This window comes from Salvelinus fontinalis, chromosome 10, assembly GCF_029448725.1.
Source record: "Salvelinus fontinalis isolate EN_2023a chromosome 10, ASM2944872v1, whole genome shotgun sequence".
Lineage (NCBI taxonomy): Eukaryota > Metazoa > Chordata > Actinopteri > Salmoniformes > Salmonidae > Salvelinus > Salvelinus fontinalis.
Genome location: NC_074674.1, coordinates 25,323,508 through 25,347,203, shown reverse-complemented (window position 1 = coordinate 25,347,203; position 23,696 = coordinate 25,323,508). Strand labels below are relative to the sequence as shown.

The 23,696-nt window shown below is 42.7% G+C and overlaps 2 protein-coding genes and 1 pseudogene across 4 annotated transcripts; all 3 read right to left on the bottom strand.

Moving 5' to 3' along the window:
* Nucleotides 1-7,504: 7,504 nt before the first annotated feature.
* Nucleotides 7,505-13,603, bottom strand: LOC129863870 (vacuolar protein sorting-associated protein 29). The gene is made up of 4 exons (XM_055936217.1): nt 13,495-13,603; nt 8,679-8,870; nt 8,317-8,552; nt 7,505-8,189 (listed from the first exon to the last, which is right to left on the bottom strand). Exons 1-4 carry the CDS (start codon nt 13,495-13,497, stop codon nt 8,072-8,074), a joined length of 549 nt encoding a protein of 182 aa, XP_055792192.1. The 5' UTR covers nt 13,498-13,603; the 3' UTR covers nt 7,505-8,071.
* A 684-nt stretch (nt 13,604-14,287) lies between these two features.
* On the bottom strand, nt 14,288-18,599 carry LOC129863256 (nucleolar complex protein 4 homolog; annotated as a pseudogene).
* A 1,703-nt stretch (nt 18,600-20,302) lies between these two features.
* On the bottom strand, nt 20,303-23,423 carry LOC129863865 (pseudouridylate synthase 1 homolog). 3 transcript variants are annotated; one of them, XM_055936210.1, is made up of 6 exons: nt 22,969-23,423; nt 22,224-22,456; nt 21,982-22,119; nt 21,688-21,790; nt 20,681-21,378; nt 20,303-20,479 (listed from the first exon to the last, which is right to left on the bottom strand). In XM_055936210.1, exons 1-6 carry the CDS (start codon nt 23,024-23,026, stop codon nt 20,441-20,443), a joined length of 1,269 nt encoding a protein of 422 aa, XP_055792185.1. In that variant the 5' UTR covers nt 23,027-23,423; the 3' UTR covers nt 20,303-20,440. The 3 variants fall into 3 exon arrangements, with proteins under 3 accessions (XP_055792185.1, XP_055792183.1, XP_055792186.1); XM_055936208.1 differs by lacking the exon at nt 20,303-20,479 and having other exon boundaries at nt 20,486-21,378; XM_055936211.1 differs by lacking the exon at nt 20,303-20,479 and having other exon boundaries at nt 20,486-21,378; nt 23,249-23,423.
* Nucleotides 23,424-23,696: the final 273 nt, after the last annotated feature.

Below are 23,696 nucleotides of genomic sequence, written 5' to 3'. Positions count from 1 at the left end.
GAAGAAGAATTTCACCTGCGCGCCGATATCTAAATATAAACGCAACATGTAAAGTGTTGGTCCCATGTTTCAGCTGAAATAAAACATCCCAGAAATGTGCCATATACACAAACATTTTGTGCAGAAGTTTGTTAACATCCCTGTCAGTGAGCATTTCTCCTTTGCAATCAACCTGACAGTGTGGCATATCAAGAAGCTGATTAAACGTCAAGATCATTACACAGGTGTACCTTGTGCTTATGTAACAGTATAACTTTACTGCGTCCCCTCGCCCCGAAACGGGCGCGAACCTGGGACCCTCTGCACACATCAACAACGGTCGCCCACGAAGCATCGTTACCCATCGCTCCACAAAGGCCGCGGCTCTTGCAGAGCAAGGGGCAACACTACTTAAGTCTCAGAGCAAGTGACGTAACTGATTGAAATGCTACTAGCGCGTACCCGCTAACCATTTCACATCCGTTACACTCACCCCCCTTTCAACCTCAACCTCCTCCTTTTCCGCAGCAACCAGTGATCCGGGTCAACAGCATCAATGTAACAGTATAAACTTTACGTCGTCCCCTCGCCCCGACACGGGCGCGAACCAGGGAACCTCTGCACACATCAACAACGGTTGCCCACGAAGCGTCGTTACCCATCGCTCCACAAAAGCCGCGGCCCTTGCAGAGCAAGGGGCAACACTACTTAAGTCTCAGAGAAAGTGACGTAACTGATTGAAATGCTACTAGCGCGTACCCGCTAACTAGCTAGCCATTTCACATCCGTTACACTTACGACAAATCACATTTGATTTTAGAATGCTACACCACAGGACTGTTTTGCTTGCACAGACTGGAATTTATTTTCATTTTATTTTACCTTCATTTAACTAGACAAGTCAGTTAAAAACAAATTCTTATTTTCAATGACAGCCTAGGAACAGTGGATTAACTGCCTTGTTCAGGGGCAGAACGACAGATTTGGGGGATTCAATTTTGCAACAATTTTGGTTACTAGTCCAACGCTCTAACCACTAGGCTACCTGCCACCCTGGGATTCATCCAATGGCATTGATCGGCTTCATCAATAAGTGCATCGACGAAGTGCATACACAGTAACTGTACGTACATATCCCAACCAGAAGCCATGGATTACAGGCAACATCCGCATCGAGCTAAAGGCTAGAGCTGACGCTTTCAAGGAGCGGGGACTAATCCGGCGCATATAAGAAATCCCGCTATGCCCTCAGACGAACCATCAAACAAGCAAAGCGTCAATACAGGATTACGATTGAATCCTACTACACTGGCTCTGAAGCAAGTCGGATGTGGCAGGGCTCGAAAACTATTATGGACTACAAAGGGAAACCCAGACGGCAGCTGCCCAGTGACGTCAGCCTACCAGACAAGCTAAATGCCTTTTATGCTCGCTTCGAGGCAAGCAACACTGAAGCATGCACGAGACCACCAGCTGTTCTGGATGACTGTGTGATAACCCTCTCGGTAGCCGATGTGAACAAAACCTTTAAACAGGTCAACATTCACAAAGCCGCTGGGCCAGATGGATTACCAGGACGTGTACTCAAAGCATGCACATACCAACTGGCAGGTGTCTTCACTGACATTTTCAACCTCTCCCTGACCGAGTCTGTAATAGCTACACGTTTCAAGCAGACCACCATAGTCCCTGTGCCCAAGGAAGCAAAGGTAACCTGCCTAAATGATTACTGCCCCATGGCAGTTACGTCGGTAGCCATGAAGTGCTTTGAAAGGCTGGTCATGGCTCACATCAACAGCATCCTCCTGGACACCCTAGACCCACTCCAATTCGCATACTGTCCCAACAGATCCACAGATTATGCAATCTTAATCGCACTCCACACTGCCCTTTCTCACCTGGACAAAAGGAACACCTATGTGAGAATGCTGTTCATTGACTGCAGATCAGCATTCAACACCATAGTGCCCACGCAGCTCATCACTAAGCTAAGAACTCTGGGACTAAACACCTCCCTCTGCAACTGGATCCTGAACTTCCTGACGGGCCATCCCCAGGTGGTAAGAGTAGGCAACAACACATCTTCCACGCAGATCCTTAACATTGGGGCCCCTCGGGGTTGTGTACTTAGTCCCCTTCTGTATTACCTGTTCACCCACGACTGCGTGGTCAAACACGACTCCAACACCATCATTACGTTTGCTGACGACACAACAGTGGTAGGCCTGATCACCGACAACGATGAGACCGCCTATAGGGAGGAGGTCAGAGAACTGGCAGTGTGGTGCCAGGACAACAACCTCTCCCTCAATGTGAGCAAGACTAAGGATCGTGGACTACAGGAAAAGGCGGGCCGAACAGGCCCCCATTAACATCGACGGGGCTGTAGTGGAGTGAGTCGAGAGTTGCAAGTTCCTTGGTGTCCACATCACCAACAAACTATCATGGTCCAAACATACCAAGACAGTTGTGAAGAGGGCACAACAAAACCTTTTCCCCCTCAGGAGACTGAAAATATTTGGCATGGGTCCACAGATCCTCAAAAGGTTCTACAGCTGCACCATCAAGAGCATCCTGACCGGTTGCATCACCGCCTGGTATGGCAACTGCTCGGCATCTGACTGTAAGGCACTAGAGAGGGTCGTGCGAACGGCACAGTACATCACTGGGGCTAAGCTTCCTGCCATCCAGGACCTATATAATAGGCGGTGTCAGAGGAAAGCCCATAAAATTGTCAGAGACTCCAGTCACCCAAGTTATAGACTATTTTCTCTGCTACCACGCGGCAAGCGGTACCGGAGCGCCAAGTCTAGGACCAAGAGGCACCTCAACAGCTTCTACCCCCAAGCCATAAGTCTGCCGAACAATTAATAAAATCGCCACCAGAAAATTTACATTGACCCCCCCCTTTTGTACACTGCTGCTACTCACTGTTTATTATCATGCATAGTCACTTCACCCCCACCTACATGTACAAATTACCTCAACTAACCTGTACCCCCGCACACTGACTCGGTACCGGTGCCCCCTGTATATAACCTCATTATTGTTATTCTTATTGTGTTACCTTTTAATTATTGCTTTTTATTTTAGTCTACTTGGTAAATATTTTCTTAACTCTTCTTGAACTACACTGTTGGTTAAGGGCTTGTAAAGTAAGCATTTCACGGTAAAGTCTACACTTGTTGTATTCGGGCCCATGTGACAAATAACGTTTGATTTGATTTGAACCACAGACCACATGTAACCACGCCAGCCCAGGAACTCCACATCCGATTTCTTTACCTGCGAGATCGTCTGAGACCAGCAACCCGGACAGCTGATGAAACTCCGGGTTTGTAAAAACTGTCAGAAACCATCTCAGGGAAGCTCATCTGAGTGCTTGTCATCTTGACCTGACATCCAGAGTCTTGACCTGACTGGTCAGTGGTTTGCTGATGTCAACGTTGTGAACAGAGTGCCCCATGGTGGCGGTGGGGTTATGGTATTTGGGATGCTCTCGATCGACGTGTAGACGTGTAGAACACCGTGTTCCAGTTCCCACTAATATCCGGCAACTTTGCACAGTCATTGAATAGGAGTGTGACAACAGTCTACAGGCTACAATCCACAACCTGATCAACTCTGTGAAAAGGAGATGTGTCGTGCTGCATGAGGCAAATGGTGGTCACACCAGATACTGACTGGTTTTCTGATCCACGCCCCTACCTTTTTTAAAGGTATCTGTGACAGATACTAAACAAAAATATAAACGCAACATGTAAAGTGTTGGTCCCATGTTCCATGAGCTGAAATGAGAGATCCCAGACATTTTCACTACGCACAAACATTTTGTGCACAAATTTGTTTACATCCCTGTTAGTTAACATTTCTTATTTGCCAAGATAATCCATCCACCTGACAGGTGTGACATATCAAGAAGCTGATTAAACAGGATGACACATGCACCTTGTGCTGGGGACAATAAAAGGCCACTCTACACAACTCAACACAATGCCACAGATGTCTCAAGTTTTGAGGGAGTGTGCAATTGGCGTTCTGACTGCAAGAATGTCCACCAGAGCTGTTGCCAGAGAATTGAATGTTAATTTCTCTACCATAATCCGCCTACAACGTTGTTTTAAAGAATTTGACAGTACGTCCAACCGGTCTCACAACCGAAGACCACGTGTATGGCGTTGTGTGGGCGAGTGGTTTGCTGATGTCAACGTTGTGAACAGAGTGACCCATGGTGGGGTTATGGTATTTGAATTTGTATTTATTAGGGATCCCCATTACTCTTCCTGGGGTTCAAACACATTAAGGCACTTACATTACATATAAAACAAAAAATAAAACAGTACATCATAACATTAATACACATCTACAATACAAAATGTATAATACCCGGCACAGCGAGAAGAGGACTGGCCACCCCTCATAGCCTTGTTCCTCTCTAGGTTTCTTCCTAGGTTCCGGACTTTCTAGGGAGTTTTTCCTAGCCACTGTGCTTCTGCACCTGCATTGCTTGCTGTTTGGGGTTTAAGGCTGGGTTTCTGTACAGCACTTTGTGACTTAAGCTGATGTAAGAAGGGCTTTATAAATAAATGTGATTGATAATACCACCATATAACAATATTACAATATACGTGTGTGAAGACTGCGTGTGCTAGCGCTTGTGTGCTTATGCGTGTGTCTGTAGCTTTGTGTGTGTCTCTTCACAGTCCCCACTGTTCCATAAGGTGTATTGTTACCCGTTTGTTTTTTTATCTGATTCTACTGCTTGCATCAGTTACCTGATGTGGAATAGAGTTCCATGTAGTCATGGCTCTGTGTAGTTCTGTGCGCCTCCCATAGTCTGTTCTGGACTTGTGAAGAGATCTCTGATGGCATGTCTTGTGGGGTATGCATTGGTGTCTGGGGCTGTGTGCTAGTAGTCTAAACAGACAGCTCAGTATATTCAGTATATATGCTTGTCAACATTTCTTACAAAAACAAGTAGTGAGGAAGTCAATCTCTTTTCCACTTTGAGCCATGAGAGATTGACATGCATTTCATTAATGTTAGCTCTCCATGTACTTTTAAAGGCCAGCCGCGCTGCCCTGTTCTGAGCCAATTGTAATTTTCCTAAGTCCCTCTTTGTGGCATCTGACCACCCGACTGAACAGTAGTCTAGGTGCGACAAAACTATGGCTGTAGGACCTGCCTTGTTGATAGTGTTGTTAAGAAGGCAGAGCAGCGCTTTATTATGGACAGACTTCTCCACATCTTAGATACTGTTGTATCAATGTTTTGAGCAGGACTGTTTACAATCCAGGGTTACTCCAAGCAGTTTAGTCACCTCAACTTGCTCAATTTCCACATTATTCCTAACAAAATGTAGTTAGGGTTTAGTGAATGATTTCTCCCAAATACAATGCTTTTAGTTTTTGAAATATTTAGAACTAACTTATTCCTTGACACCCATTGTGAAACTAACTGCAGCTCTTTGTTAAGTGTTTCAGTCATTTCAGTTGCTGTAGTAGCTGACGTGTATAGTGTTGAGTCATCCGCATACATAGACACACTGGCTTTGCTCAAAGCCATTGGCATGTAGTTAATAAAGATTGAAAAAAGTAAGGGGCCTAAACAGCTACCCTGGGAAATTCCTGATTCCACCTGGAATATTTTAGAGAGGCTTCCATTAAAGAACACCCTCTTTGTTCTGTTAGACAAGTAACTCTTTATCCACAAGCAGGGGGTGTAAAGCCATAACACAAGTTTTTCCAGCAGCAGACTATGATCGATAATGTCAAAAGCCCCACTGAAGTCTAACAAAACAGCCCCCACAAACTTATCAATTTCTCTCAGCCAATCTTGAATCATTTGTGTAAGTGCTGTGCTTGTTGAATGTCCTTCCTTATAAGCAGGCTGAAAGTCTGTTGTCATTTTGTTAACTTTAAATTAGAATTGTATCTGGTCAAACACAATTTTTTCCAGAAGTTTACTAAGGTTTGGTAACAGGCTGATTGGTCTGCTATTTGAGCCAGTAACGGGGTTATGGGCAGGCATAAGCTACAGACAACGAACATAATTGCATTTTATCGAAGGCAATTCATGACGAGATCCAGAAGCCCATTGTGAGTTCTTTTAAGATATCTGTGACCAACAGATGCATATCTGTATTCCCAATCATGTGAAATCCATGGATTAGGGCCTAATTAATTTATTTAAATTGACTGATTTCCTCAAATGAGCTGTAACTCAGTAAAAATTTTGAAAATGTTGCATGTTTTGTTTAATCATTTTGTTCAGTATATATACACAGACCCAGTCAAAGGTTTGGACACACCTACTCATTCAAGGGTTTACCCATCTTCATCACAGCCTGGAGGTGTGTTGGGTCATTGTCCTGATGAAAAACAAATGATAGTCCCACTAAGCGCAAACCAAAAGGGATGGTGTATCGCTGCAGAATGCTGTGGTAGCCATACTGGTTAAGTGTGCCGTAAAATCTAAATAAATCACTGACATTGTCACCGGAAAAGTACCATCACACCTCCTCCTCCATGCTTCACGGTGGGAACCACACATGTGGAGATCATCCATTCACCTACTCTGCGTTTCACAAAGACAATTCTCAAATTTGGCCTCATAAGACCAAAGGACAGATTTCCACCAGTCTAATGTCCATTGCTTGTGTTTCTTGGCCCAAGCAAGTCTCTTATTTTTATTGGTGTCCTTTCGTAGTGGTTTCTTCGCAGCAATTCGACCATGAAGGCCTGATTCACATAAGTATTCAGACCCTTTGCTGTGAGACTCGATCTGTACCTCGACACAATCCTGTCTCGGAGCTCTACGGACAATTCCTTCGACCTCATGGCTTGTTTTTTGCTCTGAAATGCACTGTCAACTGTGGGACCTTATATAGACAGGTGTGTGTGCCTTTCCAAATCATGTCCAATCAATTCAATTCACCACAGGTGGTCCAATCAAGTTGTAAAAACATCGCAAGGATGATCAATGAAAACAGGATGCACCTGAGCTCAATTGAGTCTCATAGCAAAGGGTCTGAATACTTATTGTAAATAAGGTATCTGTTTTTAATACATTTGCTAAATTTCTAAAAATAACTTTTTGCTTTGTCATTATGGGGTATTGTGTGTAGATTGCTGAGGAAATTTGGTAATTTAATCCATTTTAGAACAAGGCTGTAATGTAACAAAATGTGGAAAAAGTCAAGGGGTCTGAATACTTTCCGAAGGCACTGTTTGTTTGAAAGCGCTCAGGGCAGTTATTGAAGCTTCAGTATTGCACAATATTTGTTCTAACCTAAATTATGCCATGTTTACATCTGTGCCTTTGTCATCAGGGTTCAACCAGTGGGAAGATGACCTGGAGTTAGAGGAGATGAGTGAATGCATGAGCTCACTGTTCATGGGGGAGATGACTAATTCACTAACTTATCGGATACATGACAGCAACGCTCATTTGTTGTCACAGTGTTTTTACACGTGGTGACATTTTCTATAGGTGTTAGTCTTACAACTTAATAACAACAAGTGGCTGAAAGTGAAATGGGATTTTTATTGTGGGGAAAATGAGTGAGAGAAGGTCCACTACAGGAAGATAAAGGCCATGGAGTTACATGTAATTACAGGACATTTTATATCCCAATACGTAAAATTAAAAATATTTATTTTAATGACATTACGCAAACTCGTGACCTTATGGCATTCTCTACAGACACCAGATGGTGGGTAAAACACAAGCAAATGCTGATGAAATAAACAATATTATACATTTCTTTATAGAGTTAAGTGGCAAACAGTTATGGTACAGCATTAGCATTGTGGTGACCAGTGCTCGACTTGGACTGAAATAGGTTCCAGTATTCATTTTGTGTGCTGGTACTGTTTATATATAGGTGCAGGAGCTCCACAATACTTTGGCGCTATTATTCTATAAGAGGAACAGGAACTCAAGCAATAGCACATTTGAGGTGCAGATACTCAGCTCCGGGTTAGCTCCTGCCCAAGTCAAGCATTAATGGTGACGTAGTTGGAGCTGCAGGTAGAAAGGAATGAAACGATACGCTTAGTGAACAACAGAACCCCCTACTTCAGCCCTGGTTTTAGGATTTCTTGTACTCAATCCTTTCCACTTTTACGTCATCTCCGATGAGCTGGTAGACGTACGTCACCACTGTGGATGCTTGGATGTCCATCAATACAAAGGATGGGATGATGTTGCTGAGAAGAAACCAAACAAAAGAGAGGAAGGCTCAGTTTAATGCTAGCGGTTAGCAACTTACCAAGTCACCTGCTAAATGACCCAATAAATATGTGAACGGCTTAATCTGTAAAATGCCTCCATTACCTTTCCAGTGCGTTATAGGCTCCAGTTGCTGAGCCGGGGTTGATGTAGAACTTGTTCTCGTTTTCGAAAGCCTCAAACTTGTGCGTGTGTCCAGAGATGAGGATGTCGACGTCAAGCTGCCTCTGCAGCAGAGCCAGGCTTGCCATGTCCCCCCAGGGGATCACCTGGTGCCCATGGATCAGGCCGATCTTAAACTGACCCACCGTCACCACCTTCTGCTCCGGATAGTTCAGGTTCTGTAGGGCAGAGAAGGCCAAAAACACACTACAGTTCATCCACTGTTCTAACCCATTAAAGGATTACATATAAGTTTCAAGATAATGGATCATGTAATAAAGCAGAAGGGAAGCAGATACAAAAACCTCATCAAAGTCTCCCCTGACGATGTGTACATCCCCAGCCAGGGTCTTCAGGTAGTCATAGCTCTCCTTGGTGCAAAGGTTGCCTGTACAGAGGATGTGCTGGATTTTGCCTGGCACTAGCAGCTTCTTGAACTTGGCTGGTAGGGTGTTGCATCGGTGGGGAATGTGCAGATCACCTAACACCAGGACCAACTGTCATCAAACAGTGGATGGAGAGTTATGTTAGCAACAGTATTTATGTTAGCAACAGTTACGGGAGGGGTCTCAGTCATACTTACGAAATGTAGGCTGTCAATTAGGGTGACATTAAGTTTGGAATCTATACCATTTCAGCTCAGTCAACTCAGGAAATTAATTGAAATTCAACATGTGACTTGCACATTTTCAACAAGTCTGTTGTATTGAATGTCAATTCATCATAAAAAAATACCACAACATTGGTCATTGAGTTGGATGATCACTTTTTTTGCTTTACTAAAATTGTATGTTCTCTTAGGTAGGGTATATCAATACTCCATCGTAATTAGCACTGGAAGAGAAGATTGTGTTTTGCCAATTTGGTCAAGGACTAAAGCTTCTTGTCTCCTTAGGGACAAGGCTATCCCCACATTTGGATCAGTTTGTCTGACCCACGACTAATCAAAATAAGCCTTGTTTCAGACAAACAAGAAAAGTGGTTTATTTTTGGTACTTTTACCCCTTTTTCGTGATAGCCAATTGGTAGATACAGTCTTGTCCCATCCCTGCAACTCCCCTACGGACTCGGGAAAGGCAAAGATCGAGAGCCATGCATCCTCCGAAACACGACCCTGCCACCCGCATTGCTCGCTTAACCTGGAAGCCAGCCACACCAATGTGTCGGAGGAAACACCGTCCAGTTGGCAACCGAGGTCAGCTTGCAGGCTCCCGACCTGCCACAAGGAGTCAGTAGAGCATGATGGGACAAGTAAACCCCGGACGGTCAAACCCTCCCCTAACCCGGACGACGCTGGCCCAATTGTGCGCCGTCTTATAGGTCTCCCGGTCACGGCCGGCTGTAACACAGCCTGGGATCGAACCCAGGTCTGTATGACACCTCATGCACTGCAATGTAGTGCCTTAGACCTCTGTGCCACTCAGAATGCCTAAACAAGAAAAGTTTATTGATTTTTCCACACCACAATCAGACATCAGAAAAGTCCTCCTACATCACCATGAAACCAGCCCAAAAGGTCAGTGCATCCAAACTCCATAATCACAGACTATAGCTACAGTTGAAGTCGGAAGTTTACATACACCTTAGCCAAATACATTTCAACTCAGTTTCACAATTCCTGACATTTAATCCTAGTAAGAATTCCGTCTTAGGTCAGTTAGGATCACCACTTTATTTTAAGAATGTGAAATGTCAGAATAACAATAGAGAATTATTTAATTTAGCTTTACTTTCTTTCATCACATTCCCAGTGGGTCAGAAGTTTACATACAGTCAATTAGTATTTGGTAGCATTGCCTTTAAATTGTTTAACTTGGGTCAAACGTTCCGGGTAGCCTTCCACAAGCTTCCCACAATAAGTTGGGTGAATTTTGGCCCATTCCTCCTGACAGAGCTGGTGTAACTGAGTCAGGTTTGTAGGCCTCCTTGCTCGCACACGCTTTTCAGTTCTGCCCACACATTTTTTATGTGATTGAGGTCAGGGCTTTGTGATGGCCACTCCAATACCTTGACTTTGTTGTGCTTAAGCCATTTTGCAACAACTTTGGAGGTATGCTTGGGGTCATTGTCCATTTGGAAGACCCATTTGCGACCAAGCTTCAACTTCCTAACTGATGTCTTGAGATGTTCCTTCAATATATTCACATAATTTTCCTGCCTCATGATGCCATCTATTTTGTGAAGTGCACCAGTCCCTCCTGCAGCAAAGCACCCCCACAACATGATACTGCCACCCCCGTGCTTCACGGTTGGGATGGTGTTCTTTGTCTCGCAAGCCTCCAACTTTTTCCTCTAAACCTGAGGATGGTCATTATGGCCAAACAGTTGTTTTTGTTTCATCAGACCAGAGGACATTTCTCCAAAAAGTACAATATTTGTCCCCATGTGCAGTTGCAAACCGTTGTCTGGCTTTTTTATAGCAGTTTTGGAGCAGTGGCTTCTTCCTTGCTGGGCAGCCTTTCAGATTATGTCGATATAGGACTCATTTTACTTTGGATATAGATACTTCTGTACCTGTTTCCTCCAGCATCTTCACAAGGTCCTTTGCTGTTGTTCTGGGATTTATTTGCACTTTCCGCACCAAAGTACATTCATCTCTAGGAGACAGAACGTGTCTCCTTCCTGAGCGGTATGACGGCTGCGTGGGCCCATGGTGTTCATACTTGCGCACTATTGTTTGTACAGATGAACTTGGTACCTTCAGGCGTTTGGAAATTGCTCCCAAGGATGAACCAGACTTTTGTATGTCTACAATTTTTTTCTGAGGTCTTGGCTGATTTCCTTTGATTTTCCCATGATGTCAAGCAAAGAGGCACTGAGTTTGAAGGTAGGCCTGGAAATACATCCACAGGTACACCTCCAATTGACTCAAATTATGTCAATTAGCCTATCATAAGCTTCTAAAGCCATTTTCCAATCTGTTTAAAGGCACAGTCAACTTAGTGTATGTAAACTTCTGAGACACTGGAATTGTGGTACAGTGAATTATAAGTGAAATAATCTGTCTGTAAACAATTGTTGGAAAAATGACTTGTGTCATGCACAAAGTAGATGTCCTAACCGACTTGCCAAAACTATAGTTTGTTAACAAGAAATTTGTGGAGTGGTTCAAAAAACTAGTTTTAATGACTCCAACCTAAGTGTATGTAAACTTCCGACTTCAACTGTAGGTTTCCATCCAATTAGTGAAATTGTATGGGAACTTCCTGTTTCCATCACAGCTGTTGTGATTTTTCTTTTAATAAACAGTATGACTTGACTCGCATAAAAACAGGATGGAAATGTGGTTACTAGCTAGGTTTCCATCCAATTGGCGACAGATTTTCATGTGAATATTCTAAAATCCGCATAAAGAAAATGATATGTATTTTCCCACCAATTGGGTTTCCAACAAAATTCAGTGTGTGATGACGTAGACGTAGTGCACACAAAATGCACGTTTTCACTTAAGTTTTCATGTACTGAATAAAAATCTAAAGTTCAATGCGCTTCGATCGCACTTTTAACTATACCGATAGTTTTGTCACAAAAACTGTTGTGTTAAATAGCAAATGTGCCTAGGCTGGTTTTAGCACCTGCGCTCTTTCCAAAAGCTTGCAGATACAGTGCTGGTAGGATGGCCTACATGATGAGATTATTATGGATAATGGTTACTTGTATTTATGCAAATTGGGCACAAATAATTGTCTTTATTTTTAACACTATTTTTTATTACCTGATACCATTAGAAAAAGTATATTTCAGTGCATTCTATAAATAAACAAAGTGAAATCTGACAATCCCTGAACGCAATTCATTATTTGTCCTTGCCAGTAAACATTGTGTGTGCTATAATTCAGTAAATATCTAATGGATTAAAAACAATTAAACGGCTTGGAGTATCTTTATCCATTTTCCAACTATTGCATTTATTAGAATTATTTTAAAACCTTTGACAATTTTGATGACCGTTGCTACTTTACTCACATAAAAACTGTGGAGGGAAATGTGGTTACTGATAAATAAAAAAAATCAGAATTGCTCAATATTCTCACCTGAATGGAATGCAGCATTCTAATTGTCTATGTGTGTTAGTGGATGAATGCAATAAATTAAGATCTATTTGATATTAGGGAATCATTATAGGCCTAACCTGCAGAGAATAGTGAGGTGTGGAGTGTTACTATGACAGCCATCTCCCCCGCAAAACAAGCCTACAGAACGGGCAGAGGACAAGATCCAACACAGAGAGTGGGGCACTTACCCGGTGAACAGCCTGAATAAAAGCAGAGGTTGATTGGAGACAGGGAGTGTTGGGAGGGTGGGAAGGGAGTGGTGGGTGAAAGGGGTGGAAAGCAGGATGTGCGTGGAGAGATTTACATGAAGCATGGTCAAAGATTGGAAAGGAAAAAAGAACAAGGGACAAGAGTGAAAACTGAAATTAAAAATTAAAAGTGGATGAATAAAGTAATGAAATATTCATAACAAATAAGAAGTGTTAGCTAGGCGACAATAGTAAATCGCCTTAATTGTTAGTGGGTTGCAGGTTATATCAAAACTAGAGTGTGAGTGATGAAGTGTCCCTACCAAGCACTAACGTTTGGTTGGTGCACTGACACAAAACGTTAAAAGGGCCATAAAGTTCAAATCAAACAAATACAAAAACGTACATTACTGAATTTATATTCGAAGATAACTGTGATGTGTAAAGCACATGGTGTGGTAACGTTAGTTAAACCAGATTTTGTTTTTGAAAATCACAAGCTAGCTAGCATTTCTGACTAGTTAGCTACTGTCTGAAGCTTGCTAACAATTTGAGAAGGTAATTAAATAACGTTAGCTAGCTACTCGAGCAAGCTCATCAGACAGATTTGCAAAAACGAACAAATAATGACAAACTTAAAGTACAACCGAATACAGGTGGTGTTTTGAGGTATGATGCTTATTCAGATCACATTTTCAACTGTCATGTGATCGTAGCTAGCTAACTTAGCAGACTAACATACTTCACAAGTTTTATTTACCGGGATCTAGAGGTAGATTTTACGGTAACAAGGCTAGTGCTCACGTCTTCATACAAGTAATGTTCACGAAACATAAATAAGCCTCGAAATCTAATATTTACTGTCTTTTTAGACTTACCATCTTCTATTTTGCTGGATCTGCTAAGCTTCAGGAAGCAGCTACGCGTATTGACGTAAGCAGTGACAACAATCATGCAATCAGCCAATGAATGCCGAGCAATCCTACGGATTCCAATGTAGGACACGCTCATGTGAGAAAAGTGGAATCTAATCTAATGCAATAGGGTTTTCGAAATATATGGACCTAATCTTTCAACAGCGAGAAAGAATCCTTTAAATAAAAAAATATACACGTTCTGTAGTAGTTTTGCACAGACTCATACAGCTATGGGTACCTTCCTCCTCCGGTACACTAACTCTGTAAAAGTGGGTATCAATTGAATCAATTTGTTTTCTGAAAATGATTTCTGACTGATATGAAAGACAAGGTCCTTATGTTTCCTAAACCGTACTGCAAGTTTTGTGCGTTGATGTTGAGACCAAGCATCTAAGCGCTTAACAAAACTCCCCTGTACAGAAGACGCTTAATGACTGTGTAATGTAATGTAACAGAATCATGATCAAACTCTAGGTGGATTTCTGACATTTCTGAACAACTTCATTGCCTTATTTATATATCTCAATGCACCCATTCAAATGCATTATAAACATGGTGCATAGAGTTGTGAATGTATCTTTCAAGTGCAACTAGCTCCCTGTCAAACTTTATCTGACTTCTGCTTAAAATGGTTATAGAAATTGTATCATTCCACGTCCAACAGAGATTGCACACATGCATACCAATGTCAACATCTCCAAAACATTGTAGATCTTATCTGACAATAAGCCTCAATTATAAACACAGCACACAGTTTTCTAGAAAGGTTTATATTTTTCATTGAACCTTTATTTCACTAGGCAAGTCGGTTAAGAACAAATTCTTATTTACAATGACAGCCTGCCCCGGCCAAACCCGAACAACGCTGGGCCAATTGTGCGCCACCCTATGGGACTCCCGATCACGGCTGGTTGTGATACAGCCTGGGATCGAACCAGGATCTGTAGTGATGCCTCTAGCACTGAGATGCAGTGACTTAGACCACCACTGCGCCACTCGGGAAACACACATGATTGAAGTACAATGAATCCAAAACAGAAAACAAGAGAAAAATGTGGAGCTGAAATATAAAGGGGGTATCGGAGAGAGGTCCAAAGAGCTGGGTGTATGAATGTCCTGGTGCTGGTTGTCTCTACTCTAGAGAGAAGTGCGGGCCCAGCACCCCCACTCCTCCAGTGGTTGTCTCTACTCTAGAGAGAAGTGCAGGCCCAGCACCCCCACTCCTCCAGTAGCTTGATGGCATGGTCCACAGTCTTGCTCTGCTTCAGGTCCCGCTCCATCTGCTATGTGCACAGACATGGAAACACATTCCATCAATAACATGGTGACAAACACCAATATAAAAATACATGTGAAGAAATTATAACAAAGAAAGAATCCACACCAGACATTATATCCTAACCAACCAATAAAAAAACGTTTGGAATTTTAAACCACAAGGGGGACCAAAGAGTGGCTGAAGAAAATCACTGTTTGGAGATGTCACCTCACCTCATAGGTGGATAACTCCAGGACCTCGCTGACGTCATCCTTCTGCTGTGACAGGGGCTTGTTGATCGCCATGGCAGCCTTGGCCACATCAGGCTGACAATGCTTCTGAAGAGTCTATACTCAGGAGGAAAGCAAGAGTAAAAAGTTAAGAGCAATGAGTGAGATTTCGTTGTGTTCATCTCTATGGATCATGTGTGTTTCTCTGGATATCCCTACATACCTGTAGCTCCCACAGGCTGCTTTCCAGGGCATAGCACTGGGTGGGGTCCTCCATCAGGTAGGGGTCATCACAGGCTTCTGTTCAAGCACACACACAAGAAATGACAAACAATCTGCTGTCTATTGGAAAGCCCTTTGAGACCTTGCCTAAATGTAAACCCACCACAACATTACAATAAGTATCTAATTCATTCCCATCTCCAGACAGGTGAGTGTATGGGGTGAAATGGGAACACCCTACCGTCTGCTGCACTGGGGCGGTGAATGAGGACTCGGCAGGCAGGATGGCGGCGGATCAGGTTGCAGATGAAGGGTATTACCATGAGCAAGGCAGCAGGCAGCGCCGTGATGGCCAGGCGGGACAGACGCTTGGCAAACGCTGCCACCAAATAGACTGGCAGGTGACTTCGAGAGAAAGATGAGACACAATGGACAAAAGGTGTTGTTGACTGTTAATAGATTTACAGCAAATGTGAGGATGAAATGCCAGTCATCGATAGTTAATGGAGTAAGCACAAAAGAGAGGTCTACTCTCTTTCAGTACAGCATAGCATCCACTCAGATTGTCTTCTATAGAACAGTCTATGAAAACAGACGATGGAAACCCAACTCGCCAACATCATAGGCTGCAGCCAGGAAGTCGACCATCAGTGTGGGATTGCTATGTGGGGCAGGATGGAGTCACGGAGGATCACCAGCACCTTCTTGTACATGCTGTTGGGTAACTACAGGGGGCGACAGACAGACATGAGAAGGAAAATGTAATTCTGGGCTGCAGACTCCAGTCCAAACAAGGTGGTCTATATGTTATAGTTGATCTTATACCTTATACTTCAGAAACCCAAGCCACGACAGCTCAAAGGCACGCGTGTCTTCCTGATGGGAAGGAGAGATGATCATTACATTCACACTTACAGCGATACAAATACTTAACACCAGACACAAAAATGCAGTTTCTTGTAGTTGATAGGAGACTTTGCTTACTTTTAGTTTGGCTGCTTTCCAGTCTTCGTGTTTAGCTGTAGAATGAATCAAGGGGCAATAAAATCACACAGTCAGTTAAGGCTGAGGCTGCGCGATTCAAGGTAACCGCCATGCTTCAAAATAGTCTAGCCCAAATCCAACCAAACGTGCAGGCAATTACTTTACAAAGACTTCCATATGCTATTGAAACAAATAGCCTTTATCTCCCAACAACTTTCTTTCATTGTCCAGTAGCCAAATGCATAATCCTAGTCATATTAGCAAGCATCCCATGCTCGTTGTTGCATATTTAGATCTCCCGTCTTTCAACATTTCTATCGGATATTGTCATCCGTCACAATGGTGTTTTCCCCGTTAATTGCATTATGGAATGAACATTTGTGAGTGTCCTACTGCCTTGTGCTCTGCTTTTAATGTGAAGAAATAATTTTGCGGTGTAGCCTAGGCCTACTGGTTGTATGAATTTGGGATCTATCATCCCACAACTGTACCAGAGTCTGTTTGGAATAGGCCTTTTCTTTCTCGCACAGAACGACAAGCTGACCAATAGAATAGGTCATCTTTTCTACTATGGGGGATAGCAGATTGACATATGCTAGTGATTTTGCTGGTCATTACTCGTCTTGTTGGCTGAGGAAAAGTAAATGTAGGCTGTTATTCTAACATAGGCAGAGCGTGGGTTTAAATTTGAGAAGCTAATATTTACCATAAAAATGCACCTTTATAATAAAGCATTACATGCATTCTCGCATTTGCAGACTTATGTAAGATAGCCTTCTATTCCTAATATGACGATTGGATAGTCATCATTTAGGCTAATAATATAACTCAATCATTGTTCGCAAAAAAGACTGCTTGTCTGTGTCGTGCTTATATTTGTAATTACCTACTGTTATGGACAGAAGTTTGTTCTACAACATGTCGAAGTTTATAGGCTACACAGACAAAGACATCCGATAATGGCTGCGGTGAGGAAGGAGCAGCAGCTACGTAAAAAATGTCAAAATCCCACACATGCACCGAAGCTTCAGGTGTTTGGCTATTGGGAAGAGGCGTCCAGAGAATTTGGCATCTCTGCCACTCTGATAAGTTAATGGCACCTTTTCACTCTTGAGCCCCTTGCAGTAACAATGGAATAATATGGCCAATTTCAAATTCTTGCATACAAGTTACAAAAAATAATTTGTTATCCTTTAATATATAGTAGAAGAGCACAACAGCAGGCTGGAAGGGACTGACCTTCCTGTTTAACCAGGAAGTTGGTGAGTTCTGACTCCTGGCTAGGCCTGTTGACATTGGACAGTAGCGTGAAAACGTTGTTCTGGTAAATGGGCATCACTGCCTGAAGAGACAAGACCATTCTAAACAAACAACATCAGTCAGACAACACAGTCCAACACTTGAGCGAAGGTGTGGAGCACAGGTCAACTGAGGTGATTGAAGAGAAAAGAGTGAAGAATGTTTACAATACATAACCGCTATAAAACAGACAACTAAACAAGCTACGATAAACCATCTCATTTAGAACCTCCAATCACAAGACACCAGTCCTGTTGGGGCTCACCCCTTTGTTTCTGTCCATCACCCTGCCCACCGTTCTCACGGACGGAGCTCAAGACGTACTGACGCACATCCTCCATATCCAGGTACTCCTGAAATCTGGAGATAAGAAGCGCCATATCCTCCTCCTGAGAGAGCAGCCACTCCACCACTGCCTGTTCACAGAGCAATGGATTGCTACAGACTGACAAAATCTAAACGTTTCAGGGCTGGCTCTGTTAGTAGAGCATGGCGTGGCTCAGTTAGTAGAGCATGGCGCTTGCAACGCCAAGAATCATGGGTTCAATTCTTGCTGGGGCCACCCATACTAACAATGTATGTAAGCATGACTGTCTGCTAAACAATTATGTATATAATATCAGTGCTGCTAAATGTCATAAATACAGGTGGGTCCAGTTTCATACTTGCCTCTTTGGTATACCAATGAACCCTAATGATCGCTTAAATGGTGTAACATTCGCGCAAGGCAACTAACATGTAGTATTTCATTGAACCCCCTACCTGGGTGAGTTTCCTTGGGAAGCTGTAGTGTTCACTCCAGTTCAAGTCATGGAGGGGGAACTTCCCTTATGTGGAGGCAAACTTCATCAGTGCACTCTCCTGCATTGGAATAAATAGCATCATCACACTCAACATTTGACTAAATCCATGAAAATACATTTCACACACCACTCCAATGTTTTTTTAGTTACCTGTGACCCAGCAGACCTGAGAAAAACACCAGGCCCTAATCATCATAATTTATGAAGCGGTCGGACCATCAAATAATTGGCATACACAGTACCATTCAAAAGTTTCACACACTTACTCATGTTTTTTTCTGTATTTTTTATTATTTTCTACATTGTAGAATAATAGTGAATACATCAAAACTATGAAATAACACATATGGAATCATGTAGTAACCAAAAAAGTGTTAAACAAATCAACATATATTTGAGATTCTTCAAAGTAACCACCCTTTGCACATGTTTGGCATTCTCTCAACCAGCTTCATGAGGTAGTCACCTGGAATGCATTTCAATTAACAGGTGTGCCTTGCTAAAAGTTAATTTGTGGAATTTCTTTCCTTCTTAATGCTTTTGAGCCAATCAGTTGTGTTGTGACAAGATAGGGGTGGAATACAGAAGATAGCCCTATTTGGTAAAAGACCAAGTCCATATTATGGCAGGAACAGCTCAAATAAGCAAAGAGAAACGACAGTCCATCATTACTTTAAGACGTGAAGGTCAGTCGCAAAACCATCAAGCGCAATGATGAAACTGGCTCTCATCAGGACCACCACAGGAAAGGAAGACCTAACTTAACTCTGCTGCAGAGGATAAGTTAATTAGTTACCAGCCTCAGAAATTGCAGCCCAAATAAATGCTTCACAGAGTTCAAGTAACAGACACATCTCAACATCAACTGTTCAGAGACTGCGTGATTCAAGCCTGCATGGTTGAATTGCTGCAAAGAAACCACTACTAAAGGACACCAATCGCTGAGTCTTTGTGAGACGCAGAGTAGGTGAACGGATGATCTCTGCATGTGTGATTCCCACCGTGAAGCATGGAGGTTGTGTGATGGTGCTTTGCTGGTGACACTGTCAGTGATTTATTTAGAATGCAAGGCACACTTAACCAGCATGGCTTCCACAGTATTCTGCAGCGATACGCCCCTGTGACAACAATTTTGGACCCCCTTGTGGCCCCCCTAAATGTGGAGTACGAAATCATTTTTTACATAACTAATGCCTGCAATGCAGTGAAGAAAACGATATGACAACAATAACGTCTAATGTAACCAGCCCCTCTAACAGTACAACTGGCCCCAGCTTGGCCCCCCCAGTTGAAATGGTCTAGAACCGCCATTGCTAATGATTAACATTACAGTTTACTACATCCATTGATAGCACAAACAACTTTCTTCTCTTTCTTTGACTGAGGATGAAAGTGAAGAATGTGCATTGATATCGAATATGGATCGGCAATAACCAACACAACTATCAGGGCAAAATTAACATGGGGTCTGATTAGCTAGCTTTCAAAACGCAACGATAACACAGACCACACAGAACGTTTTTGTTTAGTTACATACCTGAAGATAGTCAAGAACGTCTTACACATCGTTGGCATGTTTCCTGCTCTAAATAATAATTTATTTATATTTCGGGTGTTTTTATACCATCTTCCTAACTCATCTTGCGCCTCTGAAGTTGTCCTCTTGTTTTCAGTTGTGGATCCTATAGACGTACTTAAAATTCTAATTTCGCAACCTTGCGGTCGGTAGGTATATCGTGCTGGGCATGGCCAAATAATATTCCAAGTATCTCAAATATTCTAGAAGTACTGTAATGAAATATACTTCCATAATTAATTAACATAATCAAATACCATAATTAATTTCATGGCAACCCAACATAAACCTGTCTGTCTTCTCAAGCTGTGTTTGTTTTATGAATGCTTCCAGCTAACAAATCCGCCAAAATACAATGTGTTAAAGATTACTAATGGAAAGGATTCACGCTCAATGGTTTAACTGAAAGAACAAAATGTTTATTCAAATGTATTATGTAAAATCAGTGGCATTATTGACAAAGCATTTCCATAGCAAAACAAAAGCTCATTCTTGAGAGATACAGCAAAGGGTGTCTTTCTACTCGCTGGAGACTTCAAAGTGCAGAATCTGAACCATTACCCTCATCATCATCCTGAAAATTGAAACATTTTATGGGTTAAAAAAAAAAGAGAGGGTGATGGCATCTCCCAAAAAGACAGCAGGTTTTATGACTCCTCAGTGTGAACTGCTCCTAGTTGATGATTAAGCTACTAATGTTGAACATTTTGTAGGACTTACAAAAACAACCACTGACAATTGAACTGGCAAATATTATTCTGTTGTATTCACCCACCTGCCCCCTGTCCTTATCCTGAGCCCCTTTTGCAGTGGCCTCAAAGTCATGTATGGGCAGTGTGGCCATCCAGCTGGCCATGGACCCTTCCTGGCACTCAGTCTCCACAATGCTGGGGTAGATGTGTTCCTCCTTGAAGGCCAAGATAGCCTGCTCCTCTTCAGTCCACTCCAGGCACTCATGGAGGCCGTCCCCACCAAAGCGCTTGTTGTACCTGTCAAAGTGCACCTTCTCGAGCACCAGGCCCAGCCCGGGGGCCTTGGGCACATCCACCTTCTCCTCGCCCCAGCTTCGCTTTAACACCTCATCCCCAGAATAGCCCTTCACCACAGCTATCACCAGGCCAATCATTTTCCGGATTTGATGCATCATGAAGCTCTGGCCACGCACGGTAATCTCAGCAAACTCAGCGCCGCCACGCACAAAGGGTTCGCCACAGGTCATCTCTGTGATGTAGCGGCGGGCGCTGGGGTCCCGCGCGGCCTTCTGGGAGGTGAAGTTGTGAAAGTTATGAGTGCCCTTGTAGCTGCCAAACAGACGGTTTACTCTCTGCAGTGTCTCTGGCTCCAGGCGGAATGCAGCGGAATTCTCAGTGCTATAATCTTTTGGGGCGAAGGCCACAGTGGGGAGCATGTAGGAATATGTGCGGGCATCACAGCTGTTTTTAGAATTGAAGCCCCCAGTCACTCGTTTCAGACCTACCGGGACAAAAAAAATATCACAAACTATGTGGAACCACACTGGTAACCAAAGCGACCCAAGTTATTTTTTAGATAATTTAAAAAAAAGTATATATTCAAGACAATAAGCAGAATAAACAGCATGAGACCATTAACTCCATTGGCATCCCACGTCCAACATATTTTCACAAAAAGTGGAATCAATGACTTCCCAAAAGCAACCACCTAGACTTCAAAAACATATTCTTAATTCTGACACCATGGGCTTCCTTGTGAAGGGTTTAGCCTCATCTCCAACACTTTTAACTGGAAGCAGTGCGATCTCACCCAGCACTCTGATCTGTGGTGGAAGATTGGAGTTGAGCTTTTCCTTTACGTCTTCAATCATCCATAGTTTTAGAGAGACCACTTGACCTGCTGCAGAAACACCCTGACAAAACAAATTGAGCTCATCACAAAGCAAGGTAATAATCCATTTGTGTTTGAGGCCACACACAGTGCATGTCTTATCCTGTGCATTCCATTACTTCAGGTATAAAACACAGGTATGCAAGACTACTTGCTCAAGGGACGCATTTATGCAGACAGCAACTAAGCCCTTTCCATGTTTGTCTCCCATACCTTGTCCGTTCTTGCACATCTTTGGAATGACATTTTTTTCATATCATCTCCATGGTTGTCTGGGATGCACCCAGACTTAATCAGTGCTGTAACCAGCTCATCCTCAATGGTTTTGAACTGGGAAGATCCAGCATTTCTCTGAAACACAAAACAGATTAAGAATTTAGAAAGTAGCAATTTTGTTTAAAAACATCCCTCAATGGGATACGATTCATGGAAAGATTAAGAGGGTTAATACCAACCTGCATACCGTAGTAACCTTTGCCTGAATACGCCAAAAGCAGGACCACTTTTCTTTTGGGGTGTTTCCTCTCATCCCCAGTCTGTTCTACATCAGACTTAAGCTTCTTTCTGATGTGCCCATTCTCACCCGACTCGCCATTTCCCTCCTCCACTCGTTTCAGTGGCTTGGTCTGCGCATTCCCTGACTCTTCACTCATTATCCACCTTATCCCTGCACACTTGTAAAGCCAACCTGATAAAAACACAAAAATAGCTAGTGAGTGAAGGGATGTATTTAATTCAAGTTATGACATTTCAGCCCTGTTCATTCACTACCAGGGTAAGTGTGCACTCACACCTAGTTATTACAAGTATACAATTCCTTGATCTCAGATATGATTTTCAGATAAGGGGAGTGAAGATAACCAGACGGGAGGGAACAACTTCCTGAAATTAAATCCAGCCTTGGGCTGAAATCAATACGTGTAACCGTCACCATAGGTACTATGGTGAAGGTGGGTAGGTACTAATCTAAAAGGTATGGACATGTAAATACAATACGGTTAATCACTACAGGTGACATCCTTCCAATAATGTCAGATCTTCAGGACTAACGTTACCTGGAGGAGGTGCCAACAAATGGTCATCATTACTTGACCGCTTAACACGAGTTAACGTTAGAACACCAGCTACTATAATATCGATGACATACTCAAATCGACTTTCCTCCGAACTAGTCAGATAATTTTGCTAAATTAGGCTTACCGTTGCTTTTGATACTCAACACTCGTGGACTTGCTATCAAGGCGCGAATTTTCTGCATTGCTCATGTCTTCATTGAATGTTAAGAAGTTTAACAAGCTTTATGATAATGTTAAAGTTCTGAAGAACAAAATTAGGAGATAGCTAGCTATCGTTACTGATTCAGCTAGCTAACTAAACTAGCTTTATCACAAGACATTTCCTATGGTTAGCTAGCTAGCTACCATGACAAGCAATAACACTTTTGCTATAAGACGAAACAAATCATTTGCAGGAGACTCACGAGTGATCCACGAACAATCGTTAAATACACGCCTTGCTTATAGCACAAAGTCAGGAGTTTATCCAGTTACGACATTTGTACAATCACAAAAATGCAAGATGAAACCCTTTTACAAGTAGCTCGCTAACTACCGCTGACCAACACACACACACATGGACAAGATCAACTTTGACCTTTCTTCTTCGTGTGACTTTCTGGCAAACTGGACTATTCTGCCTTTTCTTCTTCTTCTTCTTTGGGATTTGTTTGGCAGATCGCATCCAACTTTTAGGTGCATACACCACCACCTACTGTACTGGTGTGTGAGGCCATTAACGGTCTAGCTACATTATATTCTTTGATATGATAATACAAAAATTGCCCTGGCATTTATTACTCCTCTCAACAACAACAAAAAACGCCACCCACCTCACTATTCAACCCTATCTAGTCCTACTCCAGACCAATG